The sequence below is a fragment of the Leptonychotes weddellii genome, chromosome 4, assembly GCF_054177405.1.
Source record: "Leptonychotes weddellii isolate Sample4059 chromosome 4, ASM5417740v2, whole genome shotgun sequence".
NCBI classification, from domain to species: domain Eukaryota; kingdom Metazoa; phylum Chordata; class Mammalia; order Carnivora; family Phocidae; genus Leptonychotes; species Leptonychotes weddellii.
The window spans coordinates 132,697,852-132,718,703 of record NC_138372.1 but is presented as its reverse complement, the minus strand read 5'-3'; the positions used below and the strand labels follow the sequence as shown (position 1 = coordinate 132,718,703).

Genomic DNA, 20,852 nt, shown 5'->3' with positions numbered 1-20,852 from the left:
CTTTCCATAAACTGTTTATTTTTTATTTTTTTTATTTATGAAGACAGGGGGATTATGTTTCAGCAGCACAGGGAATTTTCCTTCACGTGTAATTTCATCTGCCCGTTATGGAGATCTTGTGAGTATGTTTCAGTTTTTTTGTTCCATTCTTGTTGCATTACTTCCTTTGCTCATTAGTCTGGGACTAAAATGAGAAACAGTTCTGTGTAAGTCATTTTAAAACAGAAATTATCAATCTGAGAAACCTTAACTCAGCATTATTATTTGTAAGTAGAGTTACTCTCTTCTCTACCTTGGCTCATCCTTTTTCAATGATCTCCGAATGTTTAAGCTGAAAAGTTCTTTTATAGATCCTGTAAAGAAGCAGCATTATGTGTTAAGAGTCCCAGAGACTCTTGACTTGAACCCTGGATTTGCCCGTCATTAATTATATATCCTTGGACTTATTTACTATTTCTAAACTTCAGTTTTATTGTCTGTACATTGGGCATAGTAATAATACTTACCTCATAGTGCCTGTACATGGTAATCACTGGAGAAACAAGGGTTATTTGTATCTGGCCAGGTTCCTTATTTTGTAGTTGAGAGCATGGAGGCCTAGGGTTAGAGCCTTTGTAACAGATGCTGGTCTGACAATGTCTGCTATGTAAAATGGGAAGAAAGTGGATGAATTGGAACTGAAGAGATCATGAGTCCAAGGGAATAGGAGTTAGATGACTAACTAGAAGTTGGTTAATGAGCATTGAAAATACCCAGTATGCCAGCAGAGCTTGGGGTGGACAGGCTAGGATCTGGTTGCTCATTATCATCCTTAGATCAGTGGGAGTGATTAGGAGGAATTGGAGGACAACCATTATTCTTGACGAATAAAGCAAAAATTCCTCTTCTCCAGTATTGTCTTACTGGTGTGATAGGCAAGTACCAAATATTTGCAAAACAACAAAATAAATACTAAGATGGGGTATAGATACGGAGCTCTGAGATCACCCCAAAATTAGCTCCTTAGCAATAAGATGGATGTCTTCTGGAGTGTTCTTCCCCAGTCTCAGGTTATAATGACCTCCTGTATATCATTGTCAAACTTGCAGGCCTTTATTTTTATTTTTTCTTCTTTTTTCCTTTTTAAAATAATTCTGCCAAAAGTACCAATAAATTTTTTTTTTTCCTCTTTGGTGTCAGATCAGTCATATAGAGCTCCCGTCTCTTTCAATCTCTGATCTGGAACAGGTCCTTAGTCTTTTCCTGCCTTTCATGAACTCAACAGCTTTGAAGGTTACAGGCCTTACAGTCTATAGGATGACCCTTGACTGGGTCCATCCAGTTTTTCCTCATAATCAGGAAACCACAAAAAAGATGTCTTGCTTTTCTCAGTGTGTTGTACCATAACAGAAAGCATGCAACATTCATATGTCCTATCACTGGTGATGTTAACTTTGATCACCTGCTATGAAGTCACCATGTATACTATAAGGGTGCCATTTTTCCCTTTGTAATTGATTAGTATTTTGTGAGGAGAATTTTAGATTATGCTTCATCTTCACCAAACATTAACAATAAGTAACAATAAGCTTTAGTCTCCATTGGTGATGCTTGCCTTTATCAACCACTACTGTGAGGTTGCCAAATGTTTACATTGTTCTTTCTCCATTTATTAATTAACCTTCTACTGTAAGGAAGAATTTCCCAATCTTCCCATTTATGTATTTATTTGTTTATTAATGTCAGTATAGATTAGTAGGTTCCTATTTTATTCAGTTGGTTATAATCCAATACATGCATTATTTGTTTTGCTTTTCAAATTGTCTTAGATTTAGCCATTGAAGCCCCTTCAAGTTGGCTCCTGTACCTTTTTGATATGTCTCCATCATTTGTTGAGGATTTCTTTCCTTTCTGGCACAAGGAGATTTCCAGGTTCATCTTGTACTTTTCCTACCTCATTCCTGGAATCAGCCATTTCTCTAAGAATTTGTGGAGGATAATATTTAGAAACCAAGATTACCACACTTAGTATACCCTTTTAGGAGACATAGCTAAAATATATATACACACACACACTTAAATACATATACATATCTATAACTATTTCATTATTTTGTATATATATATATATCGAAGTAAATGAGTTCAGACTGATGCTTTCGATTCTAAAGCAGTTCCTCAGTGTTCCTTCTAACCTTTCCTTTTGAAGATTTTCAGTACCTTCTCCTGTAGTGAGATATCTGGGTCTCATCCTCACTTAACTCGTTAGCTCTGTGTAACAGTCTTTGAACCATGCTGCTCTCTTCCATACCACCTCCACATCCTCCCTTCTTCACACCACTGTGCAGTAGATCCGAATGTTTGCAGACTTCTCTGCAGACATCTGTTAAGAAAAGGTGGGCAGAGAAAGGCAATTCTGTTCTTAATCTGATTCAATTAATGCATTTCATTTAAACATATCGGTCTTGGACACTGATGCTTTCCTAAGGACAAGTTTAGAAACCTTGATTTTAAGTCATTTTATAACGAGTGTTGAGACAGGTTCTGTGTAGTCGTATGAGACATGAAAACAAATGTAGTTAAGATTGTGTGACTATCTTGGCCCAGTCCTCTGTCTGGCAGGTATAAGAACTCAGTTTTAGCAATGTACCTGGAGGTCAGTCAGGGCCTAAGGGACCAGTTCAAAATAATTAAACCCGCAAGAGACTAGATGGATTGATAAACCAGAATGCATGTTTATTAGTTTATGTTGATACTGTAATTGGCAGCTAAACTAAACTACTTGTATTAACTTGAAAATTTACACTTTTCCTAATTGGAAAACATGACATATCAAATGTTTTCTTGAACAATACAGAATTGGAACATAATTAGTTTTGTATAATTTTATGACAGGCATTTATACTTGCCAATCAGTAAAGAATTTCTGTATACGTGAGTCAGTGTCTTCCCATTAACTTTCCCCAAAGATAGTAATAGTGATCTAGCATCTTGGTTTTATGTTTTTCTCAACTTTGATTTTGAAAATTTCAAAATTAGGGGCACCTGGGTGGCTCAGTCGGTTAAGCATCTGCCTTTGGCTCAGGTCATGATCCCAGAGTCCTGGGATCGAGCCTCACATCAGGCTCCCTGCTCAGCGGGGAGCCTGCTTCTCCTTTCCCTCTGCCTGCTGCTCCCCCTGCTTGTGCTCTCTGTCTCTGTGTCAAATAAATAAAATCTTAAAAAAAAAAAGAAAATTTCAAAATTATAGAAAAGTTAAAAATAGAGACCATGACTGTATATATATCTTTCATCTAGGTTAACCAATCATTAATGTTTTGCTGCATTTGCTTTATCTTTCCATGTGCATGTAAAATGCATAGACACACACGCGGGCACACACACAGGCACTTTTTCTTTCTGAGCCACTTGAAAATAAGTTGTAGATGTATGACACTTCACTCCTAAATGTTTTATTATGTGGCTCCTAAGAACAAGGGGGTTTTTCCTGGTATCACACCAAAGAAATTTAAAATGAATGTAATAGAATTACCTGATAGACTGTTCATTTCCAAATTTGCCCTCTTGTTCCAGTAATGACCTTCATGCTCCCTCCTCTTTTTGCAGGGGCAGGAAGATGGGGAGGCGAGAGTCCAAGGATCCATTTAAGGATCCCACACTGCAATTAGTCTTTTAGTTTTCTTTAATCTAGACCCTACTATGTTTTGCTTTTGTGGTTTTTGTTGATGGTTTTGCTGTTTTTGCTTTTATGCCATTGACATGCAGAGTCAAGGTCAGCTCTCTTGTGGAGTGTCCCACAATGTGGACTTTTCTGATTGTTTTCTCATGATTAGACTCAGAGAAACATCTTTTTTGCAAGAATATGATATAGTGTTGTGTGCAGCCATTGCATCATAACAAAGAGCACATGTTAGGTAGTCCAGTTCCTGATGATGCTAAATTTGATTGCCTGGTCACCATGATATCTGCCATTTCTCTTCATTGTAAAGGTATTGTGATTAATAAGTTAGTCTGAGATTTTACTTTGAGACTACTTATCCATGTGGTGGCCATTGATGAACCAACCTTTCCTGAATCAAGTTTTCAATTGGTCATTTCAAAATAATTTCACAGTTCTCTTACTCCCTCTACATTTATTAGCTAGCAATCTTCTGTAAAAATTTCCTTTCTCTCTGTGCTTTTTTTTAGTTTTTTGCGAACTCATGAAATTTGTTTATTCAGTGTGTTATAATTGTTTACTATTATTTTTCTTTTCAAAGCTCAAATTGTTTCAAATTTTGAAATAAGCTCCTGTGTTATTTTGACATGTCTCCATCAATCCTTTTGCACTTCCTTGGTTTCTCTATACCATGTTACAGGCTCAACCAATGTAATTTTTAATAGCTACTTAACACTCTCATTAATGCACTGAAATTTATGTAATTGTAGTGCCTTTGAATATTTAGGTGTTCTGTTAATATTGCTGTCAACCATTTTATGCAAATAGATATGTTTTTCCTTTTGGAGAGATTATTTCCCTAAGATAAATTTCCTAAGTGCTTCTAAATTCCTGGTTTAAAATGTGTAGATATTATTTAATGAAAAGATCATGCAGCTTTAACGCTGCCGCTAGGATTGTCTGTGGGTTTATTTTACATGAATTTCCAAGCACTGTTGTCATTGCTTTCCATTTTTTTACTTAAAAAACTTCAGTTTTTTTTTAATGTGATCTTCAATCTTATACACAGATGTGGGTTTTTTTCTTAAAAAGTGAGAATTCTTCCTTCTTAAAAAGATGAAAATAGTGACTTATAATTTTATTTTAGATTTTTTTTTTTGATAGCTCTGGTGCCATGTTCCCTATAATTGGTTTTATCTCCTCTGTACATGTCCAGTAAATTACCCTGAAAGGTGTTTCTCAGTGTGTCATTTTTTAGCAACATGTGCGGGTAAGCTCTAAAGCAGTGGTTCTTAGCAGAGATTTGTATCTGCAGCTTTCAGAGCACATGCATGTCTTGGTTCCTCCTGGAGATTGATTTGGAATGCAGCCAGGCATTTTCTCTTCTTAGGAAATCTCACAGGTGATTCTGATGTTCATCATTGTTTGAGAATCACTTCTTTGGAGATTTTTAAATGTTAGTTACTCTCTATATCCCCAATTTCCTGTTGCTTAGAAAGCATTCATAAATATTTCTCTTTTATGACTTGCCAATTTAATACAGTATAATAATCCTAAATCAGCAAATATTAACAATGAAATACTAAATCAGTATCCAGGTTTTCTTTTATTTTTTGCCATTTTGTTCTTTGTTTTTTGTATTACTAAAATGGGCATAATAGTTTTTTTGGATTATAGACACACTTTGTTTCCTCATATCTTTTGCCTAAGTGACATGATTTTGCAGTGCAGTCCTGATTTGTAATAACTGAGTTTGGTTAGAATTAATTCTTACATTCCCATTTAAACTATTTTCTGATAACATTGAGAAAGTAATAGTAGCCATTTCCCATTGGAAAATATGCATATTAATGTTTTCCTAGTAATGTAGGTAAGGAATCTTCATTTGAACTTGAAACTAAAACTTATCTTTTTTGTGAATAGGGCATGTCTTTCACTTCAGAATGGTTTGTAAAGTATTTGCAGTCATCAGCAGCTGCTTGTGGGGTAAGTTTGAATTTTTTAAAAGTAAATTTATTTCATTTTGAAGAATTGTGCCACCATTTTTTCCCCAGATAATAAAGGTCTTCTAAGTAGATATGTCTCCTGGGTCATATTCTATAAGAAGAATAAGCCATTTCTGGTGGAAAAAAAATACACAAAATTGAATGTCTTCAAGCTTGTTCGGCTGGAATTGAGTGTTAAGGGAGAGTGATCCATACTGTCATTTAGTAAATTTTATTAATGACCTATTGTGTGCCAGGCCCTGTTCTCAAATCAGATTATATATTTCAGAAAAACACAGGAAAAAAATCCTTCATGGAATTATATTCTAAGTAAATGCAGGTGGTTCTAAGTGCTGTGAAGACAAATAAACCAGGATAAAGAGCACAGAGTGTGGAAGGGGTACTATTTCATATAGGGTGGTCAGGATAGGTATCTCTGTTGGTGATATTTGAACAAAGCCCTGAAGGAAGTGAGAGTGAACCATGTAAATATCCAGGGAAAGAGTGTTCTAAGCAGAGACCACAGGAAGTGCAGAGGTTCCAAAACAGGAGTTCTCTGGTATGTTCATGCTTAAGAAACAGGAAAGAGGCTAGAGCAGCCAGAGCAGAGTAAGTAAGGGAAAGTGGAGAGAGAGATTTGGGGATGAAGGGGTGGCTATGGCGAGGACCTGGAGTTTACTGCAAGGGGGATAGAAGGATTTTGTGCAAAGGAAAATATGACTGAACTTCAGGTTTTGAAAGGATCACTTGCATGGAGAGGAGATTTGGCAGAAGCAGGGAGACCAGTCAGCAGAGTATTACAGCAATCCGAGTGAGAGATGGTGGACCCATAGCCAAGAGTGTAGCATGGAAATGAGAGAGGTTCAGTGTCGGAATATACAGTGAAGATTGAGCCAACAGGATTTACTGAGGAGTTGGGTATGGGAAGGGAAAGAAAGAAGATCACTGCAATGTTTGATTTGAGTAACTATAAAAATGGAGTTGCCTCTTCCTGATTGGGAAAACTGAGAAGTTTGAGAGGCAAACTCAACGAATTAGTTTTCTTTCAAATATAGTTATTAAAGTTATTAAAGTCCGTGTTACATTTCTTTGCCATGGTTCTCTCGTAGGTTTATGCCAATTTAACATCTTGCCAAGCTCTTGGAAATATGTGTGTGATGAACATGAATTCTTATGACTCTACCACTTTTGATGCATGCCAACTGTTTCAGTTTATCTTTGAAAATACTGCTGGACTGCGCACTGTTCATTCTGTTTCATTTTGGTAAAGATATCCTAATTGATGAACTGTCATTTTAACCAAATTCAGTGCAGTTACTTTCACAAATATTAATATTGGTACCCCATTCCTAAGACAACTGTAATTGTTTACAGGAGACAGAATCTTCCATGGCTGTTCTATGGAGACCAGCTAGGATTAGCACCTCAAGTACTCAGTACCACACCTCTTCCTACAAATTTCAGTTTTAAAGGGGAAAACCAGGTATAAATCACTAGATTATTAAAAAAACAACTGTATTTCAATTTACAATTTTAAAAGGTAATAAGAATGTTATTAGTCATAATTCTTGATTCTTTAGGTTGTTTCTAAAAATTTGATTACTAAACTTAAATATCAGCTGCTTATAGGAATCAAACAATAAAGCATTTAGCAGTCTCACCTGAGTCTATGGATACCTCTGGATTATGTGGTTATGGTGGCAAGTAGCACTTGTGGGACTGGGAAGGTAGTTTATGTCACCAAATGCCAGTCCTTCTGTATCTCTGCATTTTTAAGAAGTGCTTCCAAAGACTGTTTGGGACCCTATGCCATTTCCTTAGCACTTCACAGATCCAAATTTTTACCTTCAGCTTTTTGACCTTCTGGAATGATGAAATAGATTATTCTCCCCCCTACTAACCAACTCCCCAACTCTTCTACACATCACATAGACACACACACACACACACATGCACACACTCTTAACAGGTTTGAAAGGAGGTTATCTGTCACTAGCATTGCCTCTCAATTCTGGAATAATAGTTTTAATGCAAAAAAACAGTTTATTTATTTTAGGTGTGTTTAATCATAAAGGTACTTAGATTAATTTTGCTTCAAAGTAAAGATAGTTGGATATTTGATCTTTGGGAAAAGAATGGATCAGTCAACAATGAATGTTTCTTTATAGAATACTACATTGCTTCTAAAGTATGTGACAATATTTTATTCTTATTTTTATTTAATCAGAATAGAAAACTGAAGTTTGTTGCTGCTTCCTATGATGTAAGAGGAAATTTTCTCAAGTGGCAAACTTTAGAAGGAGGTATTTTACAGGTGAGCATACTTCTAGCTAAAGAATTACGAATGTGCCTTGTTTTTGCCTCAGGCAAAAATGAGGAAAAGACTAGATATTTACTGGATTAGAGCATCACTTGCATGCTACAGTTGATTTTTTTCTTGTGCTTTAAATGGGAATTTCTTAAAACTACTTTAAGTAGTATTATATAAAGCAACATTATTCTGAAATATTTTATCAGTTGTATTCTTTTGCTATAGCTTTGTCCAGACACAGAGACAAGACTGAATGCTGCTTATTCTTTTGGAACAACCTATCAACAAAGTGTAAGTCTCAACTATACTAGTCTATATTTTTTAGCTTCATTTTTCACATCAACAATAATGGGAATGATCTTTGAATTTTCAAAACTGTTTTTTTTTTTTTTTAAAGATTTTATTTAGTTATTTGACAGAGAGATAGTGAGAGCAGGAACACAAGAACGGGAGTGGGAGAGGGAGAAGCAGGCTTCCCACAAGCAGGGAGCCCGATGCAGGGCTCGATCCCAGGACTCTGGGATCATGACCTGAGCCGAGGGCAGACGCTTAATGACTAAGCCACCCAGGTGACCCAAAACGTTTTTAATAGTAATGAATAATTTCACTGATATAATTTTTTATTATTGGGGTGCAGAAAATCTTACCTTGTTATCTATAGAGTTTAAACATAATGTAAGATTTTCCTAATTCTTATTTATTTACTTCTAGCATATAGGTTTTAAAAATAATATTTATTTCTGAGCATTTTATTTTTTAAGATTTTATTTATTTATCTGAGAGAGAGAGAGATCACAAGCAGGCGGGAGGGGTAGAGGGTGAAACAGACTCTCTGCTGAGCAAGGAGCCCGACTTGGGACTTAATCCCAGGACGCTGGGATCATGACCTGAGCTGAAGGCAGACGCTTAACTGACTGAACCACCCAGGCACCCTATTCCTGAGCATTTTAGAATAAAGTGAAAATATTATATTTAGTGACTAATAAAAATGTTACTCCCTCTTCCCTCTATCCCCCCCCAGTTAACAAGTAAAAATGCTTCTTTTTCTCTCCTTCCATACTTTTTCTCCCTTCTTCCCTCCCTGACCTTCCTTCCTTTGGAAACCCATTTTTGAATTACAGAATGTACAAAGTAATATTATGAGCCATTAAACTTTTGAAAGACATTCACTTGTCTACAAAAATACTTCTTGATAAAATGCATATACATACATCATAGAACAAAACTGTGATTTCAGTTTTGTTAGAACTACGATGAAAAATGTCATCATGGAAACCAGATTGGAAGACAATAAACATTTTTAACAGTGGTTATCTCTGGATGATGGGATTACAAGTGATTTATTTATTTATTTTTTATATTTTCCAAATCTATCATGAATATGAATTTACTTTTATTATCATAAGTGACTTATATGTTATTTAAAAAAGAAAAAAGAAATGTTACGTGTTTACCATGAGCCAGGAGAACCAACCCTGGTTAAATGCCTGCTACTGGATGCTCAGCATTTTATCCTTTTTACCTCATTTGATCTGCAAAATAACCGTTAGGTACATATCATTACCTGTGCTTCATAGATGAGGAAATGGTGCTTCGTGAGATTAGGTAATGGACTTAAGGTCTTGCATCAGGTAAATTGTGGAACCAGTGTTCTATTAGGCTTAAAATTCCTGGTTTTTCCATTGAACCTGGCTGCCTCTGAAGTAGTTCACAGCCTAATAGAGAAAACAGCTATATAGACAAAGAATTGCAAAGAATGTGGAATGTGGTGTGTACAAGGTGCCATACTGATACAAAGGAGGAGTCATCAGTGATTCCTGGAGAAGTACTAAAAGGTTTCTCGGAAGGAGTGACATTTGGGCTTAAAGGACGAATATGAGTTTACCAGGGAAACACAGTGGGGAAGAGAATTTCAGGCAGGAACGTTTGCAATGTCAGAGAGACAGAATAGCATAGTGTATTTAGGAACTGCAAGTATGAATGGACCATAGACTGGTAGAGAGCAGTGGGAGATAAGCCTGACTCTGTTAAGGGAAGCCGAATCATAGACATCGTTGTACATCAGAAGAATTAAGACCTCATCCCATAGGACAGTAGTTTTTAAACTTTTTCACTGATGTACACTTAATGTTAAGAATGAAGGCATACCCTCTCCAGCTGTGTTGTAGGACAAGAACCAGGCAGTTCTTTACTCTCAGTTTTTTTCGGCCCTTAAAAAGAATCATGTTTATAGTATTCATGTTTTGGAAGGTACGTGGAAATGCATATAAACAAGATAGTTTAAAGATACTTTATTTTACAAAATTAAAAAACACTTTAAAAGATACTAAATATGCTTTCTAATTTTCAGTGCTTTATTTTTTATTTTATTTTCCAGTGTGAGATTCCTCTCTCTAAGATCTTAACTGACTTTCCCTCTCCTATATTTTATGATGTGTACCTTGAATATACTGATGAAAATCAACACCAATATATTTGGGCTGTGCCTGTGTTAAACCTAAATCTTCAATACAATAAAATATTTGTGAACCAAGGTAAGACATCTGTACACTCTTTCTCTGAGCTAAAAGCCAATAAATAAGTCAACCAAAATGATAATTTAGTAAGCCATGGGTTATAAAAAGGCATGGATTTTCTCTTATGATATGGTTTTATGTAGTCTGCCAAAAAGTAAAACAATAAGATTGCTGGTATATTTAGACATTTTTGCCAAATGTATCAGGCTTATTGTTAAGAAATTAATATCGCTTAAGTGTAAGCTGAGAAAAATTAGTAGAACTGTAAATTGGGGCTGTGCTTCTTCAAGCTTTCTCAAGCTGCTTTTCGGATAAATTCACTTATTTTGTTCTTGTATCATAAAATCTTTCTTATTAGGTAATTTGCAGGGAAAATACCTTCCAAACAATCAAAGACATTCAAGTGAGGTAGGGAAAGCTATTACCAGGAATTTCTAACAGCGATAGCTGTGCAGCCATCTTATCTGAAACAGAATGTACTAATTTTGTGTTTTAAATTTACTCAGTAAAATTCTCGAGAGCCATCTTGAACAATTTGAAAGTATTTTTTTAATGCCATCTTTTTTTCTTCCTTTTTACGATAAAAGACAGTAGCTCAAGCAAGTGGCTTCTGACTCGGCGCATTTTCTTAGTGGATGCACTAAGTGGACGAGAAAATGACTTAGGAAGTCAGCCAAGATTAATTCGAATTGCTACCCAGATATCACTGAGGTAAACAAATATCTGTTGTACTAAATTAAGCTTGGAGTGTACGGGAAAATGTTATAATGAAAGTGTTTTCTAGTAATTATCTGAGGAAAACAATAAGGACAGCTGAATTGAACAGTACGTAAGGTTTTTTAGATATCTGTGTAGATGGGTATACACCAGTAGACGTGAGGAGCTGCAAGGGAAGAATTATATCAGAAGGACCTGAGGAGTTTTGTCAGAATTCACACTCTGGCCCTGCTGAATTAGAATGGGCTGAGAGGTGGAGGGAAATTGAATAGCAGTGGGCTGAAATGGGAATGTTAGAAAGAGCCCGCCCAGTGTTTGCGGTGGGTAGGCGTCCTGTGTGTTTTCACCTCCTTACTGGTCTAAGTTGGCCCAGATTAAGTACCAACACCTCCGTCTTCTTAGGAAATCTTAAGGATGACCCTACCTTAGGGTAGTGCCATGCAGCGCTTATTTCTGTTTTCAGTGTGAGATTGTTCCCTCTAGATCATCACCGACTTTCCCACTCCAATATTTTTTGATGTGTACCTTGAACACTGGCGAAAATCAACACCATCATCTTACATGAGTCTGGCACTTTGAAGCACTTCAATATACCTTTTTTTCATTGTTATTTCATTCTGGTTTTCATATTAGTCTTATGAAGTATAAGCAGTACAGAAGCTTTATTATATATCTTGCTGAAGTCCAGATGTACTGTTTTTAGCATTCCCTCAATTTACTAATGTATCACTAGTAAAAATGAAATTGGACCTAGTCAGGTCTGACTCGATCATGGTGAAACCATGCTAGCCACTAGTGTTTGGCACTTTCCTTTTTGATTTACAAATTATACCCATGCCTTGAATTCAGCAAAAGACACTCTACTATGTGCCATAAACAGTACTAGATATGACACACATTATTTTGTTAAGAATTCATCTTTCTCTTTTGAAAATCAGGATGCTATCTGCCTTTTTCTAGGCTTTGTTTAACACTTCACCCTTGACTATTCCTCAGAGATGGTTCACAGTACTTCAGTGATTTCATTTGTAAACTTCATAAGACCTAGATCAGGAAGAGTTTCTAATTTGTCTCAGATGGTATATTTTAATATTATAGTTTTGACTACTTAAGATAGCTTGTGTTGGTACCATTAGTTTATGTTTGACCTTCCCAAGTCCTTATTCACTGGTTGGTTTTGAGATCACCAAGACTATCCATATTAAAAAAAAAAAAACCAAAGCAGTAAGTTAACTGTATGCTTAAGGACTTAGATATATTTTTAACTCTAAATATATTTTCTCATAAACAGCATCCACCTTGTACCCAACACAAAAAATGGAAACATTTACCCTCCTTTAATTACCATTGCGTACAGTGACATTGATATCACAGATCCCAGCAGCCAGTCTGTGAAGGTGGGTCCCATGCCGGTCAGTACCTCTATATGTGTTAATGTGATACTGATGCAGTTTACATATGGTCAAAGGCTATTTGTCCTTTTTCAAGTTTTAAATAAACACTGCACTTAATATAGTCAAGTCTGAATTCTTTTTACTAATAATGATAAAGGTGAGTTCCTGTGGATCCTTCAGGTAAAAAAACAAGAATTAAGTTTTTTTCTAGACACGATCAGCAGCAGTCAGGCATCCCTGTTCGGGATCCTGGGGTATGCTGAGATATGTAGTGTCTGCTCCTGTCCTCTTTGGCCAACTTGCTTGCACTAAGATTTTGTTTTCTTGGCTAATTAAACCAGAAACTCAAACTTTCAGCAGGCACGAGTGGTCTCTTCTCACCAGGCTTGCTCACTTGATGGAAATACACTTCAACAAGTAGAAAGAGATTCCAGTTATCAGTAGTTTATAACTAGTAATGCTAAAGTGAAGTAGAGAATACAGTTTGGACCTGTAGCCACGTAGGCATCCTACTACTTCTTCAACTCAAAGTTAAGTGCAGAACTAAAGGCCTCCTTGCCTGGGAGGTCCTGTATGGAGGAGAGACCTCGTACACCCTGAAGATGGACTACACCAAAGGGAATGAGCCTCCAAGGCTGAGTTCCTTCTCCCAACCTCACCAGTCAGATAAAGCCTCTCTGCTTTGAGGAGGGGTTCCTGACAGAGGGATAGAGATCAAAACCAGAGGTAATCCTTCTGTACTTTTTCCTCAGAGAGATTAAATGGATATTCCCTTCCCTCTCTGGAAACGTGACAGATGTTTAAGCATTCCCTACCTCCAAACCTCACCAACAGCTTTTAATTTCACTATTTTACTTTTCTAAATTTTAATGTTCTAGTTCCTATAGCTGGTACTTTTGGCTTCTCTATTGTGCTTGTACTTGTACTCAGCTGCTACTGGATTCAGGCTTTCATGAAGCAAAAGGTAGGCACATAGGATATCTTTTCTCTAAAAGATTTTACATCCTCATTTGTATGACATAATTGGATGTTAAAATTAGTTTCCATTGCCTGAGCTTTTATGCCCCGTAATAGGAGGAGAGGAAAATCTGGAAACAGGCTTAGTAACAACAGAAGACTGGCTGGTTTAAAATTTCCTGGGTAACCAAGAGTATATTTATTTTAAGATAAAACACTTCTGGGTCTTTTCTTTAACTATTTTTGTTGTTGTTTAAAATATTCCAAGGGTGGTCTTGGTAAATTAGCAAATAATAGAAAAGGAATTGAGAGAATCATGAAACTATACTGGTGAAGTCCACCTCAGATTCATTCTAAGTGTAGAATGTACAGTTCTTTCATCATTTCTTAATTTTTTATGACAGTTGTTGTAACAATTCTCCATCAGTTAAGCATTCACCTACATCTCTGCTCTCTCACCAACAGCGAATAACTTTCCCTCATATTTTCTGAGCAGATCAAGACCATCCCTCAGATTTCCCCTCAGATGAATTCCCTCAGATTTCCTCTTTAATACTTCAGAATCTCTGTTTCATTATCCTTCCTGTCTCTTGTTCTGATTTTTAAGAACAAAGGGCCCTTCCTCTTTTCTTAAATTAATCTTCTACCTGTGCTTGTTTGCAGTACTTTCTCCAGTATCCTGTTTCATCCCTAATCCCTTTTTCAACCAGCTCCTCTGCTGGTCCCTTTCCTTTGCTTAAAACAGCCATCAAGTCGTCCTATCTTAAAAACAAAGTAAAACAACCAACCAATAACATCTTTCCTCAATTCTGCCAGCTTTTTAACTTGCTATTGTGTATCTTTCCTTGATTTCCCAACCGTTGTGTGTGTGATTGTTGAACCAGTTGCTAAATTCTTGCAAGATTAGTCACATTCCTCAGTTATAAAAACCTATCAGAAAATGAAATATCATTAGCTTGACTGCTGTTAATGAACCTAAACGAGTTCCTAATGAACCCCTCTTTCTTCTATGTATGTTCAAAAGGGATATTCAGAGCATCATGAGTAATTCCTCAAAGTATTTCCATTTATGTATAAGTAAGGGTCAACTCTAGTAACATTAATAAATTAAAAATATGGCATTTATATACAAATACATCTTTATAGTAAAAGCTTTGTGTTATATAATTTTAGTATGGCTAATTTACTTTCTTTTAAATACCAGGTTTCTTTTTCAGTCAAATATGAAATGGATCAAGGAGAAGCACAAGTCCAGACAGATGTAAGTTTATTTAACTTGTTAAAATATTTACAGTATGTTTCTTAATTAAAAAATGTTTAGATATACAAGGGAATCGTCAAAATAGTTCTGCCATGTATCTTTCACCCAGCCTCCCCTTATGTTAACAGCTTACATAACCATAGTGCAATGTTCACAATAAGGAAAATAATACCGATGTAATCCTATTAACTGATCTACATACTCTGAATTTCCCAAGTTTTTTCACTATCCTTTTTCTGTTTTAGGACCCAACCCAGGGTCGCATATTGCTTTTAGTGGTCACGTCTCCTTAGTCTCCTTTAATCTGTGATGGTTCCTCAGTCTTTCTCTTTCTTTCAGAACCCCATCCTACACTTTTGAAGAGTACTGGTCAATTATTTTGGCCTTCGATTGGGTTTATCTGATGTTTTCCCATAATTAAATCAAGTTCATGTAGTTTTGACACAGATACCACCGATATGATGTTGTGCCCTTTTCTGTGCATCATATCAGAAGGTACATGGTGTCAGGATGTCTTAATACTAATGATACTAACTTGGATCATATGTCTAAGGTGGTGTCTGTGGAGTTCTCCACTGTATTTTTCCATTTGTAATTAAGTATCTTGTGGGGGAGATACTTTGAGAGGATGCAAATATCCTGCTTCTCATTATCCTTTTGGTCTCTAATTTTAGCATCCAGTGATGATTCTTGTCTATAAAAAGTATTATTGTAATATCTGCCTCATAATGATTTTTCTATTTCCATCATTTCTTTTATATGTTAAATGGAATTTTATAAGGAGTTGTCCCTTTGCCCACATAGATTTATTTATTCAATTATTTCTTTAAATCAGTATGGACTCCTGGATATATTTATTTTATTCTCGTGATTATAATTCATTACTATCTGTCTTCTTGCTCAAGTTGTCCTAGATTTAGCCATTGGGAGTTCCTTCAACTTGGTCCCTATGTCCTCGCAACACACCCTCCACCATTTTTTGAGCACATCTTTATACTCTATTTGCATTCCCCCATTGATGGGGGAAATTACATATATTCCAAAATGTTCTTTTTTTTAGATTGCTTTGGGTGTTTTGGGTGGGCTGGCTGTTTTATCATCTCTTCTGAAGACAGCAAGTTGGAAGAGGCGCATTGGAAGTCCCATGATTGATTTACAGGTATGATCTCAGGAGTTTTTAAAGTATATTTTCATCTTTTCACTACTTTGTATCCTTTTAAGATACAGCTGGAGAACAAGTAAAAAATTGCCGTAAGTTTCTCTGGGGTATATAACTAGGAGAAGTATATGCACACCTCATTCCCCTCCCACGTTGCTATATGCCGGTCTACACTCCCACCAGCAGCGCTGTTCTGGTTTCCACACATCCTCACCAACGCCTGATGTTTTTCCAGGCTTCCCATTTTTTTCCAGTCTGGCAGTATAAGTAGTACATCACTGTTGGTTTCATTTTCATTGCTCTGCTTTTCATATACTTTATTAATCATTTGGGTTTCCCCTTCTGTTAACTGCCTGTTTATATCCCTTGCAAATTTTTCTATTAGGTTTCCAGTTTCTCTGGTTTATTTAAAGGAGTTTTTTTGTGTTTTCTAAATATGAATCCCTTTTTGGTTTTTGATGCTAAAATATCTCCTCCAAATATGACCCATCTGTTATTTTTATCTGTGTGTTACTTTGTTTAACAGAAACTCTAAATTTTGATATTGTCACATCTGATTAGTTTTTCATATGCTTCTAGAATATTTTTTAGGAAAACGTTCCCAATCTCAAGATCACAAAGATACCCTCCCAGGTTTTATTCTATTAACTATAGTTTTACTTCTCATATAATCTTTTGTAAATTTATCTTTGTTTTTATTTTTATCTAACATTTACTGAATATATGCTAGACATTTTTTTAAGTTTTATTTATATAATTTATTTAATCCTCACAATAGCTCTGTGAAATCAGATACAATTGTTATCATTCCCATTTTATGCAGAATGAAATTGTGGCAGAAGTAAAATAAACTTCCTACTCATTTAATTTTTTAAATATATTTTTTAAAAGATGTATTTATTTATTTGAGAGAGAGCATGCAGTGGGAGGGGCAGAGGCAGAGAATCTCCAAGCAGACTTCCCTCTGAGCGTGGAGTCTAATGTGGGGCTCAATCTCATGACACATGAGATCATGACTTGAGCCAAAACAATAAACAATGCCCATTTCATTCCACAAAATAATTGAAATGCAAGTTAATCAGAGAGTAAGTGGTTGGAACTGGCAGGTGAGGCTAAAAAGTCCATTTTGTCTAGGTTGTGAAGGACCTTGTGGGTCTGGAATTTATACTCTAGTGAAGAGTCACTGTACATTTTTAGGAAAGGGAGTGACACAATCCAATTTACATTTTAGAAAACCAACTCTGGTGGTAGTATGAAGGACTGATTGGGGTGGAGGGCTCCAAACTAGGAAAGAATTAGGAAGCAATATAACTTTCTTAGATGGTGAAAGGTGAGAAGTGTTGGGTAAGACAGGTGCTTTTGGGAATAGACTGAAATGTACAGATCCAAAGGAATCCAGGAGATGGCCACAGTTAGACTTTGTAACTGAGTGATCCATGGATACATGAAACAAGGCTTCAAGCTTGAGAAACTGGGAGAATATGTTACTGAAAGTGATAGTATAAATAGATTGAGTCTATAACAACTATAATTCTCTTTTTAAATTGCAGACAGTTATGAAATTCTTGGTGTACTACGCTGGTGATCTGGCCAATGTTTTCTTTATCATCACTGTGGGAACAGGTCTTTATTGGCTTATTTTCTTCAAAGTAAGTGAGTTCCCGAATTTAACCTAAATGTTAATACCTGAATAACTGGTAAGCTGTCTTTATAAAGGAACCGTTTTTATTTGGGGATATTTCTGATCAAGAGTATTGAGGCAAGTGCTAAACCACCATTTCTTGAATGTGCTGTTTATTAAGTATCACCACTTTCCTTTTCTGTGCATCTTTGGTTTATAAATTGTGCTTATTAAAAACCTCGTGTGGTCATATTTAACAGTGTAATTTTTATCATAGGCACAGAAATCTATCTCTGTTTTGCTACCAGTGCCAGCTCAGGAAGAACGTCTTGTTACTTACGTGGGATGTGCTTTTGCTCTGAAGGTAAGTTTCGAAGGACAGATTCCTGAATTTAAAAGACCTGCTATTAAACTCGTAAGTCGTTAAAATTAAAATGCTTTCAAAATCTTTGGTGTAAAATTTAGTTCTATTTTATTTTTATTTTTTAAAGACTTTATTTATTGATTTGTCAAAGAGAGAGAGAGAGAGCAGCACAAGCAGGGGGAGTGACAGGCAGAGGGAGAAGCAGCTCCCTGGTGAGCAAGGAGCCTGATGTGGGACTTGATCCCAGGACCCTAGACCATGACCTGAGCTGAAGGCAGACACTTAACCTACTGAGCCACCCAGATGTCCCAAATTTAGTTTGATTTTAAAAGGAAGCATGAATTATTTTATTTTACCAAGGAAATATAATAGGTAGTTCATTCTGAAAATCTAGCTTAAATAATTTTCCTAAGAAGCCATAATAAGTATTTTTGGATTAATACAAGTTACAGCTAATTTGATAAAGTGATAATTCATCATAGACTTTCTTTTTTAAAGTCTGAAGATGCATTCACAATGGGATAAAATGTCTTTAGGCATGAATTTTATCTCTTTAATGGGCAATAAAGGGTACCACCCTGGATAACATGCTGAATTTGTCTTAGAATTTGTTTTCTCTGTCTCCATATTCCTTTCCTCCTCTTCTCATGGCATCCCCTTTCCCTATTTCATTTTTCTGTCAATGTATGTGAAGCTCCTTAACATGCCCCTGGTAGATCTCATCCCATGGTCCTGTGATTATTCAGTGTCTGCTTTTCCCACTGATCTGTGAGCTCCTTGAAGAGAGGAATTATCCTATCCTTACACTTTTATCCTTTGATGAATAATGCATCTACTAGGAAGAACACCCTAGATTAAACATATTACTTTTGTTAAATGAAAAAGATGTGTTTCAACAACACATTTTAAACATTAAGTATCTCAATACCAGGAATAGAAAAAAAAGATAGTGAAGGCTTCTTAAAGCTTTAATTAAGACAACCAATTATAGTTGAAAAATACCTTTACTTATAAAGAAATCAGATGGTCTTTTAGAAACCTTGGGAAAGAGAGTCAATTAGGCATGGCCCCTGTACGAGGAAGAGGTAGGATGTTTACTTTTTTCATATCCCTATTTTAAAGAAAGACAGAGAAGGGAAGGCAAATTAATGTGTATGAAAATTTTGTGAATTTGGTGATTCTGTGTTATTTGATGAGCTTCTAGTGATCCCCTAATGATATTATAACTTTGTCATTTGTGAAAATTGTATATTCTTGTGATTACAGTATATTTGTTTCTTAAAAAAAATCATTATTGTATTCATAATCAGGCTTAATGTGGATACTTTTCAAGTGTTCTGTCATTTTCAGGCTCTGCAATTTTTGCATAAGCTTATATCCCAGATTACCATAGATATATTCTTTATTGATTGGGAGCGACCTAAAGGAAAGGTTCTTAAAGCTGTTGAAGGTAACAGAAATAACCATTGTACCAAAATTCTTTTGCTGCTTTTTCCAGAACAAAGATGAAACCCTTTTACTTACTTTATCTCTCTGACCAGGTGAGGGTGGTGTTCGGAGTGCCACGGTTCCTGTGAGCATATGGAGAACATATTTTGTAGCAAATGAATGGAACGAAATTCAGACTGTGAGAAAAATTAATCCACTCTTTCAAATACTTACTGTCCTCTTTTTTTTGGAGGTAAAAACTTTTTTAATTGTGTGCAACTTCTGTGTACCTCATAAATATTAATTTTGTATAATTCCAGCTACATTTTCATGGAGGAGTTTTCTAAAGTTTTCTGAAGAGTTTTCTGAAATTAGCAAGCCATTACAAAGAGTGGCTTTTAAAAATTGTGTTAAGGGACGCCTGGGTGGCTCAGTCGTTAAGCGTCTGCCTTCGGCTCAGGTCATGATCCCAGAGTCCTGGGATCGAGCCCCGCATTGGGCTCCCTGCTCCGCGGGAAGCCTGCTTCTCCCTCTCCCACTCCCCCTGCTTGTGTTCCCTCTCTCGCTGTGTCTCTCTCTGTCAAATAAATAAACAAAGTCTTTAAAAAAAAAAATTGTGTTAAAATACACCTAATATGAAATTTACCATCTTAATCATTTTTAAGTATGCAGTTCAGTCTTGTTGGGTACATTCACATTGTTGTCCACCAACCCCTAGAATTCTTTTCATCTTGCACAACTGAAACAACAACTTCCCATCCCCACTTTCAGCCCCTGGCAATTACCGTTCTACTCTCTCTCTTTCAGTTTGACTACTCTAGCTAAGGAATGGCTTTTAAACTACTGGTTTGTATCAAAATCCCCTGAGAAACTTTTGTAAACTACTATGCCTGGCCTCACCACTAGAGATTATGTTTGATTCAGTAGCTCTGAGGTGAGCCTAGTTATCTATATTTTGAAAAAACTTCCTCCCTCTCTAATTTACATTCTTTTTTTTTTTAAGAATTTTTTTTTTTTTTTAAGATTTTATTTATTTGTGAGAGAGAGAATGAGAGACAGAGAGCATGAGAGGGAGGAGGGTCAGAGGGAGAAGCAGACTCCCTGCTGAGCAGGGAGCCTGATGTGGGACTCGATCCCGGGACTCCAGGATCATAACCTGAGCCGAAGGCAGTCGCTTAACCAACTGAGCCACCCAGGCGCCCTCTAATTTACATTCTTATTAGAATTAGAATTCTGCATTAGATCCACTGTTATATGTGAAATTTTTCAACAAATTATCACTGAGTGCTTACCATGGACTATATTCAGTGCTAAGAGCTGGAGCTATAGGTGAACTATGCACAGAGAATGGGTGCATGGTTTTATGGTTCCCTTACAGTTAGCTCACAATCTGGCTGGTATTATTAAAGGAAGTGTCCTGCACTGAATATGAGACTGAACTATGAAAACCGTTTATGTGGGTAATAACTTTTCTTAGGAATTAGCTGCTTATATAAAATTAG

General features: G+C 36.1%; 1 protein-coding gene and 1 long non-coding RNA gene across 2 annotated transcripts in view; one reads left to right on the top strand and one right to left on the bottom strand.

Moving 5' to 3' along the window:
• The window catches only part of TMEM67 (transmembrane protein 67), a 46,128-nt gene that overhangs the window by 12,937 nt on the left and 12,339 nt on the right, over window positions 1–20,852 (top strand). The window contains exons 6-20 of the mRNA XM_081816242.1: window positions 44–118; window positions 5,561–5,623; window positions 6,732–6,886; window positions 6,997–7,105; window positions 7,850–7,936; window positions 8,159–8,224; window positions 10,311–10,467; window positions 11,037–11,160; window positions 12,458–12,563; window positions 14,722–14,778; window positions 15,839–15,937; window positions 17,488–17,586; window positions 17,836–17,922; window positions 19,273–19,372; window positions 19,464–19,603. Of these exons, the coding sequence (XP_081672368.1) occupies window positions 44–118; window positions 5,561–5,623; window positions 6,732–6,886; window positions 6,997–7,105; window positions 7,850–7,936; window positions 8,159–8,224; window positions 10,311–10,467; window positions 11,037–11,160; window positions 12,458–12,563; window positions 14,722–14,778; window positions 15,839–15,937; window positions 17,488–17,586; window positions 17,836–17,922; window positions 19,273–19,372; window positions 19,464–19,603 (1,524 nt within the window). The remainder of the gene's footprint in view (window positions 1–43; window positions 119–5,560; window positions 5,624–6,731; window positions 6,887–6,996; window positions 7,106–7,849; window positions 7,937–8,158; window positions 8,225–10,310; window positions 10,468–11,036; window positions 11,161–12,457; window positions 12,564–14,721; window positions 14,779–15,838; window positions 15,938–17,487; window positions 17,587–17,835; window positions 17,923–19,272; window positions 19,373–19,463; window positions 19,604–20,852) is intronic.
• Window positions 47–19,516, bottom strand: LOC115944783 (uncharacterized). Its single transcript, XR_004079288.2, has 3 exons — window positions 19,447–19,516; window positions 2,200–2,362; window positions 47–184 (listed from the first exon to the last, which is right to left on the bottom strand). It is a non-coding gene; the product is annotated as an uncharacterized LOC115944783 (long non-coding RNA).